This window comes from Colius striatus, chromosome 17, assembly GCF_028858725.1.
Source record: "Colius striatus isolate bColStr4 chromosome 17, bColStr4.1.hap1, whole genome shotgun sequence".
NCBI lineage: Eukaryota > Metazoa > Chordata > Aves > Coliiformes > Coliidae > Colius > Colius striatus.
In genome coordinates, this window is record NC_084775.1 from 11688339 (window position 1) to 11709319 (window position 20981).

General features: G+C 39.0%; 1 protein-coding gene across 1 annotated transcript in view; it reads left to right on the forward strand.

The window, feature by feature from the left end:
- Positions 1-20981, forward strand: part of TMEM132D (transmembrane protein 132D) — a 234809-nt gene that overhangs the window by 75822 nt on the left and 138006 nt on the right. Inside the window, exon 3 of the mRNA XM_010196487.2 lies at positions 18144-18290. Within this exon, the coding sequence (XP_010194789.1) occupies positions 18144-18290 (147 nt within the window). The remainder of the gene's footprint in view (positions 1-18143; positions 18291-20981) is intronic.

Here is a 20981-nt window from a genome sequence, read left to right on the forward strand (position 1 = left end):
TCATAGAGCCAGCATTTGTAGGACCCCAGTTGGTGAAGAACTGTGTGCACATGGTTTACTTTTCAGTATATCAATGTATCTTTTTAAAATGAGAAATCTTTTCAAGGATTTCAAAAATCAATTTTCTAAATGTATGAACATGTAGTCTACTATTCAACAGAGGCAATTCAGAAAATGTAATTAACAGTCACGCATTCACAATTAAAGCTACTGCCATATAAACCCCAATAATAAATGAGACAAAGTGGGGCTCAAGCTGATAAAATACATCACAATATTCCAAAGAAACTAGGTATCAGAGATCCTTGGAATACCAAATGCCTTCTACTTACATGAATAAGAAATTAGTCTTACATAGATGTTATTTGTAGTCTGTTATTAATAAACTGTTTCAAGCAGAACTCAAAACTGGAGTTTCTCTTTGAGTGGTAGGGAACTTAAAACTAGGTTTATAATGGGAAAGGTCAATTTAGTGAAGTGATAATAATTTTGGAATAATAGTATACTTATAATGTATGTTATGTAACCCCTTCTACATTCTTCTATAAATTATGTGCTACCTTGCATTGTCAAAAATTGTATTTATCTTCAATAAGCAGTAATTATAAACTATATGACAAAGTCTTACCTCTAATGGTCTGGTAATAATGCAAGAAAGATTGGACAAAAGCAGAACAGGACCTTTTCTCTGGAGTCCAAACTGGAGACAGCTTGTGAACATTTTCACTGAATACAAAGGCCTTAAAAACATCCTGTTGCTCTGAAGATACAGAATTGCCAGAAATATTTTCCTGAAAAGGGAATTGCAGAAATGACAAGGACAGATTCATATGTTTAGTAGGTGAGCTGGGGGTGGAAAAGTAGTGAGGTGAAAGCAAATCAAGTGCTAAATTTTTATTTAGATGAGTGAATACTGGGAAGTTTGAGTACCTTAGGAAAGCTAAATGGTGCCTCCTGTTTCCGTGGGGAAAAACATATCTGTTTTTGAGAAGACTTATTAAATTGTTCAGAAGTTTTATAGTTGTCTCAAAACTACCTGTAGAAATGAACTATGTTCTGGAAGTAACATGGCTTGTTAGATACATTATGGATGCTGCAAGTGTTCTTAACCTTGAATAAATGATTTCACTTATTTTTAACTACCTGTCCAGGAATCTTGAACTGAGAAACAGACATAATAAATAATTTACTGTGCAGAACAGGAGCAAATGTGTACATTTCACCCTTTGATTTCCAAATATATCTTGCTGAGCAAAGCTGTGTGATTTAATACAGCTTTGTAATATATTGCTGTTTCACCAATGTCTTAAAATAAACTTGTATGCAATCAAACTGAGCTATCCTCAGTGGCCAATGAAATCAATTGGCAGTTTTCTAACAACAGCAAGGTCAGCTTTACAAGTTAGTGCTCTCTAGTAAAAGCTTTTTTCTGTTCTTCTGGCCCTAGAGCTTATTTTGCGTTCTCATCACAAACGAGCAGAGTATTGAAACAGCTTCACTTTGTGACAGTGGCAACAGCCAAAATTTCTAAAGGGATTTCTAAGGAAGTCAGAAAGAAATTAATGGCCAGAGAAGTTCCTTGATTATAAGTAGCATACTTTTATTCAGTGAATGCTAAAAGGAAAAGACAGACAAGAAATTACAGACATAGAATGGAGATGATATGGAAAGCTCCTCAGTGATAAAGTGAGCATGAGACTTGAGATTTCTGAGTGGGCAAGAACATAAACAAAAGTTGTAGTTTTGTATGTTTAGGGAAATAGGATTTAGATAATCTCTGAAAAACTAAAAGGAATCCATGTCTGGATTTTGAAGATCAGAACCCTATAGTCCAACTGGACTGACTCTACTATTTTTCTATGAAATGTGTGATAGCAGAAGCGACCTGATAGTAACTAATCTCATTACTTCTGGTGTGTGGTCTCACTCGGGACCATGGTGAAGTGATCTCATTTTCCCTTTCTCTCCCAAAAGCAAGTATTATCATAGGAACATGGCATCCTGAAGACTGCAGAGCTCATTTTCTCTCCTGTTCCAGTTGAGGGGAAATTCTCTGCTGTGATGCCATTAAAAAACCAGTGTCATCACTGCAGGGTAAAGTGGTTCCAGGAGCAGAAACAGTGTGTGTGAGTCAAAAGGAAGGCCACCTAGCTCTTAAAACCCCACCTAAGGCTGATGAGTTTTCTTTCTATTACTTTTGGCTTGATGAAAATTCATTTTCAGCCTTTTGGAAGTACAATGTCCTGATGGGACTCATAGCTTCTTTGCTTTCAAAGTGACTTCACTGAACATGAAACTAGAAAGAAGAACATTTCCAATATCTTGTTTTAATTAATTCTGTGCTGTCTTATACCCAATTTCATTCAAATCAGACAGATGAGAGCTGACAATTTGCATAGACATAGCAATTTGCAGAGTGGGTGCAGAAGAGCTTTTTTAAAATCCACCTGGATTGCATGTCCTCTAGTTTCTGATCATAAGTAAAATCCAGGAAATCCTAAATTATTCATTCTTTTTATGTCTGTGTCATTGTTTGCTCAATTCAGAACTAAAGATATCCCATTATGACATGGAGTAAATAGGTATGCTTCTTAGCAGTGCTGGGAAATTAGTGAACATTTGAAAATGTGAATATACTGTACTGCCATACAACCATTAATTTGAGTATGTATTGCAGATAACATTTGAAGACCAGATTTATTTTTAACTTTGTGAGAAATGAATATGAATTTTTGAAACAATGGGCTAAAATATTCTTTTTAATTGTATTCTGTTTCTTTAAATGGTATTTCTGATTTGTCTAATGTTGCATTAGGTATCTTTATTTTTCACCAGGTAATAATCTTTTCCTGTACCATCAATATCAGTAGCATTCAGCTTCTATTTTTAATTAGTCCGTTACTCCAAGCAGAGCACGTCTCAAGACAGTGTTATGGCACTGATCAGTCAATGCATAACCAAATATGATAATGCCTCTGATACCCAATATCATACTGAGTGACCCAGTTTCCAAATTTCAGTGTAACTTTGCTTTGCTTCAAGGACAAACTTAATGAACATTTGACATCTGATAATTCATTCTAACAATACATACCAGAGCTATTGCCTATCTGCAAATACAAGGAGGATTTCCTAACAACAGTACTTAGTACTTGCTTCTCCAATGCTGTTCATGATATTTCTTCCCTTTTGAATGGCTTTTTTGGCCAGGTGGAAAGTTAATTAGTGTACTTTTCCACACTGTTGCAGTATATACATATGTATAGTGATAGTTCTGTCAGAAACAGATTTTCCTAGAGGGAAGGTCTTCAAATTAGCCTTCAGAAGGGCCTGTCAGATTGTAAAATTATTTATTTTGGTGCACTCTTTTAGTAAATCTCCTCTAGCAGTCACTCCCTGACTTCCAGGCAGACATTTTTAGAATAGGATAAAATGTTTTTATTTAGCAAAACCTTGGGGCTGATTTATTGCTCCTTTTACCCCAAATTTTCTGCTTCTGTTGGAAATATCGAGCTTGATTCTGTTCTATGCAAGGAGTTGTGTTGTCTGCCAGATCTTGCACAGGTACCTTATGTGCCTATGATGGCTGCTTTTCTATCTGATACCAACATCTGTTTTCAATTCCAAGACAAAGAATGTAAGACTTCAGGCCTCTATGTTCATGCAACAGCCAAAGGAGGCTACTTGCAGACTTCCCGCTCTGATAAACTGGGCAAGGAGTAGGTCATTATGTGAAGTGACTGGTGGATTTATGCCCTCTTTTGCAAAACTAACCCTGTTACAAGAAGTATCTTTTAATGATATTTTGAATATTAGCAAATAGTGATTTCCAAAACACAACAGGGAGGTTTTTGTCATTGAGGTAGATGTGATTTACAGGCTTTGCCATGAATTTTGTGCAATCCTGATGGAATGAAGTCCTTATAATACCACAGGTTTGTGACTCAGATTACTGAAATATTTACCCTTGGCATATATTTTTTATGTATCTTTTTCTGTTTCTTCAGTGAAAGAGATACATCAACAGAAATTTAGAGGTGTTTTCATCAGTCTGTTAGCAGCAGCCAGCACTTCAGCCAACAGGAAAGGCTGGAATTTTTAAATAACATATATTTTATTTCCATATTGCCTGACTGAGAAAGGCTGTTCCAAGGGAACAGCCACAGAGAGTCTAACACTTGCCTTCTCCTTTTTAAAGCAGTCTGTGTTACAGCATCTGTTTTCTCAGTCCCACATTGACCTGTAACTCTGCATAGTCACCTCAGTGTCTTGAGTCTTGGGGCTCTTTCTACACACCCCATTACAGCACACTGATAAGGAGTAGATTTAAATGCTTGAATTGGTTGTCACTCCTTCCCCCAACCCTTTGGCATGTATGGTTGTTTTTGTGGTTCAGTTGTGCTCTTTGCTTGCAGCACATGTCATGTCATCACCAGTTTTCTTGCAGTAGGACCCGCGATAGCAGGGGCCATTGTTTAATTAGTCTCTCTACAAACTGCCTTGAGTTGTAAAGGCAGTTGTTCAAAGGAATATGAAGTAGAGTGTGACGCATGCAGAGATACCTTTATTGTGGACTTGAAATAGGTCTTCAAAGAAAACTTTCTGTATAAAGATTCTGTGTGCAAAATGACTCATGAAGTGCTAATTTCTATGCAGTTGTATAAGTGCGGACAGAATCCTTCATTGCCATGTTTATTGATTCGTCATTTACCTCTTTGCAATTTGGGAATTATCCAATGTGATTTTCAGATGATAGCACTGTGTGCACATTTTGTACAGGAGAAATTCTAGCTACAGCTGCACAAACGTTCTTTATGAAACAGATGTCTGCCTTTCCTTTGCCATAAACTCATTAAAAAGAAAACCAAAACCCCTAAAACAGTCTAAAAGGTGAAAGTAGTATCTGTGACTTAACTTTTTAACAATTGCCTAGAAATACCTTGATCTGAAACCTAAGTGAGGATGGGTCAGCTCTGCTCTTGCACTAGAAATCTTCAGAGAGCTGTGTTGTACAAGGGATCCCACAGATGAGGGTTCCTTCCTTTCAAATCAGCATAGCTCCATTGCCCTGTTGTTATCTGTGAGACTTTTATCCTGAGTCTCAAATAAATACAAATCTAGTGTTAACTTCTGCCTACTGTGTTAGAAAGGTGGTGCACATTTTTCTATATGGTGAATTTAAAACCAATTCTCAAAATACCAACATGTATTGTATTCTGCCAGCCTCAATTGCCTGTGATGTTTCAGTGAGTTACAGAGCCAGGCTGTGGCTTCTGCAAGGACTGTCATGGGAATAGAGCATACTGAATGTCTGAAAGCAGTTACTATAAAGACAAATCTTCAATCAAAACCCACGGCTCAGAAAGAGGGGGTGAGGTATTCAGAGGCCTCCGCTGCTACTGGCTTTCTATCTGGGAAAGTGATTTTTCTAAAGGATAATATTCAGACACATCTAGTTTTTGCTTACAGATTTTTATCTCTTAACCATCCTACAGTGCCAGTTGGAATGTAAACATCAGCATTCAGTTTGCAGCCTAAGCATACTTTCAGAGTGAGTCTTTTACTTGTTCCCACCTAATGTGCTGTGATTCATAATACAGCACAGTTGTGAAGTAAGCAAGTTAGGTTCCTTTCTAATTAAGCTAAACCAGAAGTTGTGGTCATGAAATGCATTCCATCAGCTAAAAGAACATTGAACCACAGGACTGGGCTAGAACAGCAACAGGCACAGCCACTGAATATTCTATAGCATGGATATTGTGTCTTCAGTATCATTTCACTCTATATGTAGCCTCCTACTGCATTACAGACAGCTCCCCAAGACATCCTTACAAAGTCTGGTACTAAAGGCAGTGCATGACGTGTGTTGAGGGAAAGAAGTGGATTATACCTTCAGTGCTGAAGGCCTGCTGGGTCTGCTGTAACTTAGACAAACTGCAGTGTCTCAGAGTGCTTGAGGGTTGCAGCAGCCCCACACCAGAAAGGCAAGCAGCTTGAGTTTCAGTGCCAGCACTAAATGTGTTTAAACTGAGGTCGGATCAGTGGTTCCTGGACTGATGCAGCTGCTCTCTGGTCTCCAGACCTAGGCTCAGAGGGAACAGTATGTGGCTCAGACTTGCTTCCAAGCACAGCCAGGAGAAGGCTGCTGCATTCTCAGCTAAAACAGAATCTTTTTTTGAACATTAATTTTGACCATAAGTCTATCAAAACTGTCACACCTCCCACCCCCCCAAACAGGTGTGAGCTTCTGAGAGCACATTCACTGGCAAGAGCACAAGAGTTAATTGATCAGAGGTGAAGCTAAGCAACCAGACGCTGGGATATTACCTTGTCTGAGCAATGCCTTAATCCCTGGGCAGATTATTCATTTCCTTCTTGCTACAACCATATGGATCTCCCATGCTGAATATAGTGTTATACTGTGTTGTAAAATCCTTAATGGAGTATGGGGATGTATGTGCACTAGAATTCTTGCTCAGTCCATATTTTAAGTTCCCATGTTTTGTTTTATGACTTTTAACTTTGATGACATTAGGAGATTCTCACACATTTGAGTTCTATGGTAGAGCTGTTTGAACAATTGTATGCTGTGATGAGCATCTCTATCTCCTTCTCATCTTTCTTATATTAAAATACACAAATACAATAAACCAGTCCAAGGATATGCATGAAATTTGAGGCTGAGAGGAGATGCAATTATTAGTTTTTCAGGATTTATATGTGGAGAGGATTACTAGCTGCCTTTGTGTTCCTACAAAAAAGCTTTGTCTTGGAGACCAATCAACAGGGAGAGTTTTGTGTAATTCCAAGTGATCTCTGCTTCTGCTTGCTGGGATCAGCCAAGCCCTCTTCTATGGCTCTTCCAATATTAAAATCATAACTGTAACTGTGCTCTGACATGTACTGGGGTTAACTGCTGCAGCTGGGTACAGACAACATTTCATGTACCCTACATTAAGGACACAGAGTAATTTTGGTCAGTGTCATTTTTGTATTAATTGAACTCCCTTCTGCATCAGTGGCTTCATTGAGCTATTAGGGTTTGCCTGCAGCAGAACTCTTTGCTATTATTTAGCAAATGTTGCTTTGGTAGCCACTCGTGCAGATGACAGAAAGGTGGTTAAATATGTCAGTATAGATCTGTAGTGTTCAGCCTGAGACTTTATGTATATAACAAAGATTCTTATTTGAATTGCTTAGTGAATATCTATGTTATGCCAATGGCAAGTCTTTGGAACAATGCAGGCTTTTTTTCTTCATTAAAGAATCCAAACCCTTTATTTATATACTTATTTTATATTTTCTTTACTGTAGACGTAATTCTGTAAACCTTAAGTAACATCATCAGGAGTCAGTGAAATTGTTCCCATGAGCAAGGAAACACCTTTATGAAGAGATTTACAGACTCTGGGTTTTTGCAGCAAAGATTGTTCTATGATGTTTATCTGTCTCTCTGCTACTGTTCTTTGAACATCTGACATCAATGTCATTGAATGAAGGACAAACACAGCACATATGGATCCATGGGTCTTTTTAAAACATTTTGGACAAGTTAATGTAATGGTACAGTTTGTGGCAATTGCTCCTGTGTTACCTCCTAGAGGGGGCTACATATAGGCAATGGATGAGTGAATTCTGTATAAGAGAACTAAGTATTCACAATTTCTGTGATGTCCAGAAAATGATTTTATCTGCAGCTGTGAGAAGTTGCTAGGGAACAGGGCTAACTCATTTTCACTGATCGGTCTTTGTTAGCACTGTCGAGGTAATACTCTCTTCTGTTGCACAGTGATACTGCCATTTCATTTTGCATTAGGATGTGATTTGGCAATACCTCAGAACTATCCTGCTTATGAAGCCTTAAATAAACTTTCTAGTAAAGAGCCATGTTTAGATCACCTCCAAGCACCAAACCTTTCACCAAGAGTGCCATGAGTTTCAAGGTGAAGAACTGAAGGGCAGATAGTGTCAAGAGCTGGGGCTGTAGGAGGTGAGCCCGCACTGGGAGAAGCATTATGCTCACACAGCATTTGTGCAATTAACTCTCTCCAGGAGAGGACAGGCCATTTTTGGACATCCTTTTGAGGTGAATGTGCTGTCTGCATTTATGATGTTATTATGATTGTGAATACATTTTAACCCCAGCATCACAACATTTGCTGGTTTTCACTGGCCAGCAGACAGCTGGTAACCACATTGAAGGGAGTTGGGACAGTGGCTGATTTTATGCTGAGTCAGGAAGCAACAAATGGAGAAATTGGCTGAAAACATTAGGAGCATAGAGAATAAAGATGACTAGACTGGTGATGAATGCAGTACACATACACATGCACACATGAGATGACCCTATAGCAGTTACAAAACTGTTCCTTTGTTCTGTGCTCTGTTTTGCTCCACCTTCAATGGATAACTAGATAATCCTTCATTACACTCATCTTATGGACTAGATGGTTCTCCAGGTGTTGCACACAACCAGCTTCATTTCATATGCTCGTTGTGGTATGGTACCACTTTCCTACCATGTTTTTCACCTGTGAAATGTGGCAAATGGCACTCTATTTCGCTTCACAGCGTCCCCAGTACTGTACTTTGTCTTCCTTATCCTCTCTTAAATATATTTATCTTTTTTTAAAGGTTGTTGGTTGCACAGTCTGTGCTGATGGCAGTTTGCTAACGTTTGGCCAGGAAAGGAAGGGATGTGTTGCATTATTTTCTTTTTACAAGCACTTAAGAAAGATATATTTCAGACATCATATTTTTGCATTTATTTTGGAAACAGTCCACAGCGCTCCCAACCACTTTAAATCAGCAGGCAGCACTATTTATCTTTGTCTTTCATTTCTGTAAACAAACACCTCTCTTCACATCCTTGAATACATAAATATTTTGTTTTGTTTAGTATTGTTGCTCATTATTTCCCAATTATCCATTCCTGTAGGAGAAAGTGCTGTACAGCTGGGAGAGGTGACAGTGAGTCAGTGTTATTTTACAATGCTGCATTTACTGAGTAGTTTGGGGTAAAAAGAGATCATGGATTATCTCCTCACCTTGACCTCTAACTACCAACCTTAAGACAGTCTGTCCTCTTAAACATCTCTGTGCTTGTTTCATAATTCATATTGAGGTATAGTGATGGACAGGAGGACCATCTTGTCCCTTAACATAAAAATACCTTCTCAGAACATAGCTAACAGTAAAATTGGCAGGTCTAACAGTAGTGTCATACATTTTGTATTACTGAGATTTTGTCTGCTATTAGAACACATTTTTTTTTAACTCTGCTTCAGGTTACAACACTGCTATATTCCTCTTTCTCACTGCTTTGTCACTTATTTGACATCAATGTACAGTCCAGAAGATGAAATGAGCAGCAGGGTGCACCAGCCAGACTGCTGGCTGACACAGACATGAAGTTTAGGAAAAATCTGCTTCTGACTTCATATTGAACGTCCCAAGATGACTGCTGCAGGGGTTCCTGGAGAGGCATAGTCACAGAGTCATAGAATCATTTCAACTGGAAGAGAACTTTAAGATCCAGTCCAGCCTTTGTCCCAGCCCTATCAATCACTAAACCAATTCCCTAAGAGCAACATCCACCCATCTCTTAAATGCCTCCAGGGATGGTGACTCCAGCACTTCCCTGGGCAGCCCCTTCCAATGCCTGATAACCCTTTCAGTGAAGAAATTCCTCTTAATATCCAGCCTGAACCTCCCCTGCTGCAACTTGAGGCTGTTTCCTCTTGTACTATCGCTTATCATTAGGGAGAACAGACTGATCCCCACCTTGCTGCAGCTTCCTTTCAGGCAGTTGTAGACAGTGAGGAGGTCTCCCCTGAGCCTTCTTTTCTCCAGGCTGAACAGCCCCAGATTCCTCAGCCGTTCCTTGTAGGAGATGTGCTCCAAATCCTTTCCTAGCTTGGTAGCCTGCCTCTGGATCATCTCCAGCACCTCAATGTCCTTCTTGTAGAGAGGGGCCCAGAACTGGACACAGTATTGGAGGTGCCGCCTCACCAAAGCTGAGTACAGGGGAGTGATCACCTTCATTTTACATCTTACAAACCATATTTTTAATAAGGACTTATTTTAAAGCCAGAGCAACAAAATCTAAGTCTGTATGTGTAATGTGTGCACATGTACATACAGATGCAACTGTGTGCATGCACGGCAGCTGTAAACTCAACAGGCAACGTTGGAAAGTCCAAGAAATACATATTGCAAAGAGATTTAAGTCCTGGTATGTTCAGTTCAACTTTTGAAGCCTAAATAGGTCTTGTACCCTTTCACTAATCAAATTTATAAATCTACCTGGATTGTATTTTTGTAATGGCTACATTTAAATGAGAGAGGTTTAGTGTCTGGCTGGAATGGTTTTTCCTCCTGAAATGTTAATTAGATAGAGAATATGTTATGCTTTGGAAAAGCTGCATTGCAAACCATTAGATAAACAGATTGATTTAATTTTAATCTGCTTTCATGGTGATGCATAATGATAACTGGTTTCTGTCTCACAGGACTGAAAACCACAGACCTTAATAAGAGTTTGTGGGTATATTATACAGCTTTAAATAGCTTATGTTGTGCTAGACCGCTCTCCATAAATTATTCTAACTCCATCAGTAACTCAGGGACTCCTGATTCTCTTCTGCTGTGGATTTTCAATCAGTGAAACTATTAGTGTAATCTGAAGAAACTTCGAGGCATCTTCTCTGAAAACAACTGACAACATTGGTTTGTATGTGAAGTGTTCAATGGGGAAAACAAAACTAAACAAAAGCCTTACAGAGGCCAGCTCTGTACATGAAATCCTGGCATCCAAATCCCGCCTTTCATAAGCCGTGCCAGAGTTGATTCAGAAATTAAAAGCAGACTTTCAGATGGTTAGGATGGAGTATCTTTGTACATGACCTAATTTTTTGTGATGTATCATTCCGCTTGCACTGAGCTGCAATTTTGTTTAGTCAGACCTAAACCAAGGTGTTTAAATAGACCTTTCTCAAATTCTGTTCTTTCCATTGAAAGAGTTTCAACTATGAAGACTTGTTCCTGATAGGGAAAACCTTGTTTTAAAATGTTCTTTATTTCTTCAGGGGTTCATGATAGATACAAATCCAGAAAGCCATTCTACCTTTGATTTTCATCCACTCACTGCAAATAAGCTTTAAGTCTAACAAAAGCAGGCAGAGTTCTGCCTGTTTTCTCAGTGACAGACACATTTTATTTTTAACTGATGTTCAAGGAGATAAATCTCTTTCAGGCTCAAATTCTCTCCTATATTAAGTTCAGCTATATAAAACAATGAAATTGCAGAGGAAGGCAAAAGAAGAGTATGGTCTTAAAGTGTGTAAATTTAGCATCACCTTAATGTATAAAAAAATAGAAATGATTGAAATGCTGGGAATAAAAATTCCAACCAGTCCTCCTTGCACTGTGAAGTGGTTAATTTGATCAACAGTTTATTCAAGAGTAAGTAAACAAAAAAACCCTAGCAATAGTCTTAAGGATGATGGTGAGCAGTAGCACATATTCCTCTTTCCATGTTTGAAAAGAGAACAGAACTGGTGCTGGGATTGCTTAGTAGAGTCAAGCCTCAGGGAGGGAAGGAGGTTGTTTATAGGAGATGAAACATCAGGATGCAAATATCAGTCCAAGTGTTCTGGTATCAAAATAGTTTCATTTATGCAATATGAAGCAACAGAATTACTTCAAATACTGCAGAGGCTGACTGCATTTAATGCACTTAGGAGTGCTAGCTTTTGAGACAGTGATCATTCTGCTCTTACTTACTTGCCAGCAAGAGGCAGCTACCTGGGAATGTTTGAACAGATCTACAGCTTAGCCATGCCAAAACTGCTGTCTAGATTTTAGATCCCATGATAGCATCCAGTCCCACACTACCTGATTTTCAAGCTATGACATTTAATTCTGGTCTCCAGAAAGGCCCTGATGAGGTCTGTCATCTCAGGCTTAGAGTCTGGAGGATGGCTATTTTAGCTCTTCAGCCTCTTTGAAGCTACCATCAGTAGGACTCCAGGAAATACAGACCAGAAGTTACCACCTTCAGCAACAGTAATTTGTTATTAGATCAAGAGGTGAAGTCACTGTAAGGAGCCTGCATGATGAATAGCCTATGGTATAGCCATCAGCAAAAATGAGCTCTGGGCAATGACATATATTGCATACTTAGAGGTTAGGACCGTGCCTGCTGTCAGGGCTTCTTGCAGGGAGTATGTTGCTGTTGTCTTAGATCAGTGCATTAGAATTTCCAGTGAATGGAAATGGACCCTATTTCTTTGTCGTAGGACAGGAGGGCTATGGTCAGGTCTTTTTCTGCTCACCTTTTGCTTGTCTTTGTTTTGAAATGGACTGGTGGGGGCAAAGAATCATAGAATCATTAAATAGTTTCGGTTGGCAAAGGCCTTTGAGATTGAGTCCAGCCCACCACTAATCCATGTCCCTCAGCACCTCATCTACACAGTTTTGCAATACCTCCAGGGATGGGGACTTCACTGTTTCCCTGAGTAGCCTGTTCCAATGTCTAAAAACCCTCTCAGTGAAGAAATTTTTCCTATTCTCCAATCTAAACCTCCCCTCGCACAACTTGAGGCCATTGCTTGTTGTCCTGTCACTCGTTACTTGAGAGAAGAGACCAACTCCCACCTCACTACATCCTCCTGTCAGGTAGTTGTAGAGAGTGATCCTGTCTCCTCTCTGCCTTCTCTTCTCCAGGCTAGATGACCTCAGCTCCCTCAGCTGCTCCCCATCAGACCTGTGCTCCAGAGCCTTTCCCAGCTCTGGTCCATCTCTGGACACAGTCCAGCCCCTCAGTGTCTTTTTTGTAGTGAGGGGCCCAAAGTTGAACACAGTATTCCAGGTGCAGCCTCACCAGGGCTCAGTACAGGGGGACAATCCCTGCCCTGGTCCTGCTGGACAGATTATTTCTGATACAAGCCAGGATGCCATTAACCCTGTTGGCCACCTGGGCACACTGCTGGCTCGTGTTCACCCTCTGACACACCTGTTGCTGCTGTCCAAATGTGGGGAATATTTGTAAAATGAAGATTGCCATCCCGTACAACTAAACACTACTTTGTTCTGTCTCTGTTGCTGGGTTAAGATTAGGCTCTGGGCAGGAAAAAACACTAAAGATGAACAGAAATAGAAACTCCCTCAAGGTATTTCTGAAGTGCTTTGGGGGAGATGTGGTGACAGGGCACATTCAGAGCCCACTGTGATGTCTGTTAGGTGCCTTGGAGCTCTCAGAAATGTACTCCTCTGCACACAATGTGTCTGCCACCTTCTAGTCACCACTGGTAACAAGATGATAACCAGAGGTAACACTTGTGCTTACAGCTTCCCTTTGCTTTGTATTCCTTTGACGTTGCAGGTAGCTCACTTTCTCAGGAGCATGAAAGGTTCCCACAGATCTTTGCCCTGAGTGCTCACAGTAATAAAAAACTTGATTCAATGTCATGGGTCTGAAACCTTTTTATTTAGAGCTGTTTAGGGGTTAGACTCCCTGTTTATTCGCACTTCGTTTTGAAATAGAGGGCTGTGAGATATTTGTATGCTGCATGCAGGACATTGTCAGGAGGAAAGCGTGGAGAATGGGAGTCCTGCCTGTGGCAGGATACCTGCGGCTTCTGCACACTCCTTGTCTTTGATCTCTTGCACGTCTTGAAAGTGAATTTGTGTGCATGCTCGCTCTCTCCCTTCCCTGTGGTGCTTCAAACCAGACGCTTTGTTGACATTGTACTGTGGCACTTAGCAGCACACGTGCTGTAATGCTGTTATTTTTCACCAGCCAGCTGTTCCACTTTATACAACGCTTAAGTAACAATTTCACAGCCATTACCAGCCTGCAGTAATGACATGGGCTGAAATCTAAGCGCTAACTGGTTGTAAACTGCAAAAACTGGGAGATGCTAAAGCAGACAGTTTGATAAATGAGAGAGGACATTGCATGCATTTTAATTGGTCGAGTTGAAGCCTCTTTTATCACTAGAGTAAACATAGTGTTTAGTGGGTCATGAGATAGATTTAAGAATCTATGTCTTTCTGCTCTTAGGAAATGTATTTCCTTGATTTCAGGTGTGATGTATTGGTTCTGGGAGTTCTTTCTATGTTTTTATTTTCTTAGTCCTTTCCCTTGATTTGTACTCTGCCAGCAATGACAGGTTTTCAGGGATTGAAGACTCCCAAGAGCTTTGTTTCCCATGATTGATTTGGTGCAAGGGGTAGGCTACTTAAAGAGTCTCTGCAACTGATGTGCTGCACTGTGAACAATGATACAGAGGCAAGTAACAGCTTGTAGAAACACCTATGAAGGTGTTTAGTTGGATAGGCTCCTTGTTTGAAAAAAAACCCAACCCAAACCAACCACGACTGAAATGTTTAATAAGTTCTTTCTTTCCTCCTCTTTTTTGAAATGGAATCTGGCTTGAAGTGAAGTGATGGGCACAAAATACTCAAGCAACTTCACTTGCTGCTGCCCAGCCAAAGTGTTCTGAGCAAACATAAGATCTGTTGTACTTGGACTCCTAGCTGTGAGCAAATATATGACAAAGCTTTGTCATATGCCTTTCTTGCATATTGCAATTGAGAAATCTTCATAAACTGAACTGTGACTGAACCGAGAGGCTGTTTCATGAGCACTCTCAAGAGTAACTGAAGGGTCAAAGACCCAGCTTGCCCTGTGACAGCCAGGCCATTCAATAAAGCAGATTTGCAAGAAACTAATTGAGCCCTGACAGCAGTCATAGTATTTTCACCTCAGGTATCTTCAGTTGTATCTGTTGACAAATAACATACCTTCAGTTATTATTAACCCTGTTTCATCCAGATCATTCTTTGGTAATTGCAAAGTGCCAATGCCTTTGTAAATTGGGAGAATGAAATGCTGCAATTCCCCAGCAGTGGAAAGCTCAGTGTCAAGACTTTCTAGAGGAAACAGCAATTCTTGGGACCATGGAATTGAAGCTTTTGTGCTAATTATGGATCTATGTTTAACTGATTCTTCAAAAAGAGTTCCTAACCTCTCATTCTGTACAAAACAACAATCTTCTTGTGTTGATTTCAGTAAAATCGAGGGTTTGGGGCTTTTAATAGATGACTAAATTAGACTTTATCAAAAACTCCTCTAAGAAATCCTGATCCATAGACTGCAATTACCCCAAGGAGGGTGTACAAGGATCTGCACTTGTTTTGAAACATCAGAAATCAGTGCAGGATGGCAGTTTGTCATTTAATAAAGTGACCTAATCTAGACGAACCTGCTTGAGCAGGGGAGTTGGACTGAAGGACTTTTAGAGGTCCCTTCCAACCCCTACCATTCTATGATTCTGTGAAAACGAATATCAAGGATAAACAAACTTATCTTGTCTTACTGTTTTTATGTCCATTTTTCTGATTTACCTCATCACTCTGACGTTTAAAGGAATTCAGACAGAAAATAAAGAAGATGGTGTCAGTTCTATGTCTGGGTTTGTACACTTAATTTGTTTTTTATTGCTTTTAAAAATATAAGTGAGAAATGTTGTCATTTTTCAGTGTGTGGCTGTTTACTTAGCAGTACTGAGACTCCACACAGCTTTCTCAATTGCAATAAAGCTAATGCATATGTGCCAGCAGAGCAAGGCAGACTATGCTATGGTCTAAGGCTGCTTGTTTCTTGATTCCCTACCAGTTTTGTTAGTAAAACATATGGAAACATAGCTATTGTATAGCCAATGTAATCTGTTGTGTGTTTTTAAGTAGCAATTGTAATGTAGGAATTGCTCTTAACCCCCAGTCATGGGAAAATGGTTGCTTTTACGTAAGGCATCTGTCTGCTTGGCTTTCCAGGACATGTGCCTTTATTTTCTCTTTTCTGAAGAAAAAAAAAAACCCAAACAAACAATAAAACTTGTTAGGGAGAATTTAAGGGCTTAATATCTTTGTCTGAGATTTCCAGATGTCTCACAGCAGGATCAATGTCCCTGCACTTTTCCCAGGGAAGCTCCATGACGTGTAGGAATCTCAGACATACTCATTGACATGTGCAAACTGTGGGGACAGCAACCAGGTACTGATCAAATTTACTCTGTGATACACCCATGGTTTACTATGCCAAACCTGAGGGGACAGCCCTACAGCATGAGCTCAGGGCATATGTGGCTTTGTGAAATGAAAGCAGTTGCTCACTTGGACCCTTACAAGCAGTCTCTGATTTGATTCAGTTACTACCCTGTGCTAGTGATAAGTGCAGTGAGTTGGTTCCATTAAGGCAGTTGCCTTTTCAAACACATAGGCTCACTTAGGCAGCCCACATCCCACATTGGTACCTTCTCATCAGCCATGATCAGCTACTGGAGATAGTGACCACATTAGAGAGGTAGAAGGATGGATATGAGTTTCTTAACCATAGCCAGCTTAACTTGGAAAGATCTGAGCCACTCTCATTTCCCTGGGAAGTGGGAATCAATTTTCTGTCCTTGGTCTTAGTTCACACCTAGCAGTTTTCCTTTCTTCAGATGGAACAGAAAGGTGGAACCAGATGCTGGTCACTAGGAATAGCTAAAGGCATATGCTAAAAACTGTTTTATGCAGATTGTCTAGCCTTTTTCCTGTCTCCTTCTCTTTCTCTGAGATGCCAGGAATGTGGTGTGATTTCCACTCTTCTTTGACCATGGGTCTCTTGTCCTGGGGGACATGGATTTGTGGCATAGGAGCAGTAACTGCACCTGTTTAAAATGCATTTTATGAAGTTAGCATAGAAACACTTGAGTACAGCCTTTGTGTATTAATTCTTCCAGGTGTGCTAAGGAAATCACAACCACTGCCATGGAGTTAGTAGTAGAAGAAATGGGATAGCATCCTTTTTGTCCAAGACAGTTGAAGGAATGCTTTGGCTTTCTATTCTGAAAACATCTGTGTAGATGTTGACATTGAAAAATTTCACAACTATTTCATGTGGAGGCAGAGCTGATAATACTTGTTTTACTGATATTAGCATCACTGCATGGTAGCAGCTGTTTACACAGAAAATCACATACCTTTTTGGGGTTTTGCCCAGAACTGAGAACTTCCCATAACACTGAATGGGTTTTGTGTATGAGATTTTAAGCAAATATAATTAAACTGTCAATTCCCGAAGTCTCACATATGAGATTGTTTGACAATAATGGACTTTTTGTTTTTGTTAACACATTCAGAAACCAAAAGTTAACAATTCAGTAGAGCCTTAAGATTTAGATGGATAGAGAGATAGATAGATAGATAGATAGATATTTACTTAAAGAAAGGAAAGAAGTAATTAAGGAATACAATATCTGGCAAGAGGAAATAAACCAGGTATTTGAATATATATGTATATATTTTTCCTCTTAGTTATTGAAAACCTGAAGTATTATGCTTATGCATGAGAGACAAAGTACTTCTCAGTAGGATCCAATCCAGTTATCATGACTGTAGCAGTTATTATGCATCTTTTCCTATTTTTTTTACCTCATATATAGAAACGGACTTCCAAAGAAATCGTTTGCTTTTGGAAAAATATGAATATCTCTGAGTATGTTTAAAGTCAGAGCTGGCACAACAGTTAAACCCAAAAGTTTTAAAAGAAAATGAAGAAATGTTGTGAACTCAGAAACCGATGAAAATTAGAGCAAAGCTATGAAATGTCACCTTTGAGTAATTTGTGGAGGGGGCAGAAGAAAGGTAGATTTTGCATGTAGTGTGGGACTTGGCAATGTCTCCTCAGTCCAAACACAAGCCTCAGCAACAACTTGACTTCTTTTGTGACAAAATTATACTTTCCTGTGTAATACTGTAACTTCTAATCAAGAGAAAGCCTTAACGGTGGTGCCCATGGTGTGGCTAATGGAAGAGCAGATGTGAAGAGCATTCTCCAGAACATACCTGCTCTGCAATTTAACGATGACCAAAGCTGTAATTACCATTAGCTCAATAAGATTTCTGTCTTGATATCATTTCTTCATAATATGGAATTCGTAAATCTCTCATCTCTTTCCCTTGTAATTCTGTCAGACTCTAATGAATGGTAGCATTTGCTCTGGGACAGTAATGAGAAAATAATGAAGAAATAAGTAACAGATCATGCTGACATTTTGTAGCTAATTGATGAAATATTCTCTTGTTTCCCTTAGGGCAAAGGTGAAGAAAGGTGTGAACATTTTCAGTGTAAGAGCCAGCAGCCCATACTTATGGGACATCAGAGAGAGCATGGATTATACTGCGAAATATGCACCAGCTGTTATTGTTTGCCAGAGGAAATCTGCTGCCTCTGAAAACAGGTAGGTCATTTCCAGCATTCTGTCTTTCAATAACTACCAGTTGTTTTTTTCCTTTTCAAAGCATTTTGCCATTATTTTAATATTTTAATATAGTGTATGATGAAAAGGCTTTTGGAAAAGCTCTGGCTGTAGCATATTTTGTAGCACTTTGCTAATTCTACCACATACCCTTTGAACAAAATGTTATTCAATCCTAATACTCAAAGGAAGTTAAAACTAGCAGGAAATAATGTTTTCACAGAGCATTTCGAAGAGCATATTCCATGTCTTAGAATTCAGTTTTGACTTCTTTAATCTCTTTGAATTATTGACTGCCAGGCATTACAGCAGAACATAATTATAAAGCTCTTTACAATGTGTTTTTTTGGTGAGTTGTGAGTTTTTGTTTGCCATTCTGAGGGGTTTTTTTAGGGAGGTGGTTGTGTTGAGGTTTTGGATTTGTTTGTTTGATTGGGGGTTTTTTGTTTGGTTTTTATTGTTGTGGTTTGGGTTTTTTATCCAGCAGAAACTGAAACATACTTCTAGTATCAAATCCACATTTTTGGTTATGAGATTTATGGCATTTTTAATCTGCAGAAGGGAACAGACTTTCTGTTTTTCATTCCTGTTGTGCAACAACTTAGGACATTGACCTGTCTTAAACAGCCCTCATCTGGCAGGTGGATGTTCATTTTCTAATCACAACTGATTGCTTTAATGAAGACATTTTTGTATCATTTTCTGCCTCTTGCATTGTTTTTGGAACTGTATGTCAAGTGCATATTTATAAGGAGCCAAGTGCCTGCATATGTATTGTGTTTGGCATTGCTGTTCAGAAACTTGCTGTATAACATGGAAGTTCTGAGAGTGATTTACCTCTGAAATTTTAAAAAATCTTACAGGCTTTGGGGATTTATTCTATGGTTTAGAATTTTTAAATAAATACCCTCTGACCCTATTAACTAGGAAGCTTCACGTCTTTGCAATCTGGATACATGAAAAAGAAGAAGGGAAGCGTTTTCCTTCATAATCATGGCATAAATCACTTTGTCCTCAGAATCTAGACAATTTCTCAACTATAGTATCCTGAATTTTTGCATCTAAACCATATATTGTCTCATACCTGACTGAATTTTATTGGTCAAAGAAGCAATGTGTATATATGCCAAGGTCAGAGCCTCCTACTGTCAAGCACAATCTGTCCAACGGATTCTTTTAAATCCCAGCTATTTGAAGACAGTGTGAATATTTTCGTTGACTGAAATGGGCATTGAATGAAAATCAAAGATTATTTCAACGCTGAATTTTCCATCCCATTTTATCTTTTTGGGCCCATACAGTGCATTTGCCTGGTTTCTCTTCCTCATCGGGAAAATATAATGCAACCCGAGGGGTGAATTGAAACTTGGCAACTTATTTCCCTTCACTATTCATCATTCAGTGGCAAGCCTTCAAAATGACCTCCTCTACACAAAAAATGGAATATTAAGACACCTTTCATGCAGTGGTTGTGGGTGCTGTGTACCTCACATGCTGAGTATAAGCATTGCTTCATGTTTACTAAAAGAAATTTGAGCTCATATACATAATAGATTTTACTGCAAAGATAATCAAGTGAAGACAAGGTATATGTGTAACTCATATTACTTCTGGTTTGACTTGTTCCATCTGAGTTTGCAGTTGAGACTTTGTGGTTTTCTCACTTTTGAGAACTTCTTCCTCATTGTTTGTAAACAACTGTAAAATATTTGCAATGTATTCTTCAGTACAGTTTTTTCCTCATTAAATTCAGCCATATCTGTTTTGCTATTCATTTTACAAAGTATTACATGAAAAGAGAGTGTGCTCAATATTTTATAGGGAAGTGGTTTTTTTTTCTTATCTAGACAATGTTTGCTGTCAATGTGCACAATGGATGACAGCTAAATATTGATGTATCCTACCAAATTGTTTGCTTCCATAGCATTTAGAAATTCGACAAAGTCTGGTTATGTATTGTGTCGTTACTCTTAAAAATCAGAAATCTGATCACATGAATGCAAAGGTGGCAATGTTAATTAACTAAAATTCAATACCTTTGTGTTCCTGATAATTTTACACGGTGTTAATAAAGCTAACTTACTGTGACAGGTGTAATTTCACAGTTTAAGGAAGTGCTTCTGCAAGCAGCAGACTTAACCAGGATGCCTGAGCATTTCTTTATCGATGTTTGAAATATATCAGTCATTTTATTTGGAGAGGTTTTGGCACCGAAAGCTTATCGTAACAGGATTAACATATAAATATTATCACAGCCAGCAGGGTGTTTTAGAATGAATATTAACAGCAAATATTATGAGTCTGTATGAGAATAACTAATTAAGCCCATCTGTCAAATATGATTTGAAGTTCTCAGTGCCTTGCTTACTATGGGCTTGCGACACTGTTCCAGATTAATGGTGAAGCAATTATAAAGTTCTCTCCAATTCTTCTGATTTCATTCTCAGGCAATAATTTTGTAACACTCCTGACCCATGAGATTATTAGATGGGCTTACTACTTGTAGCATCTGTACAGCGCTTCTGTTCTCTATGAAGCATCTATCTTCCATTCCTCTATTGTCATGTAGATGACCAAAAATACAAATAGAAAATGGTGTAATAGGATTTAACCAGAGGCTCAGAAATGTGACTTGGAAAGCACTTCAACACTGATTGAATCAGGGAAAATACA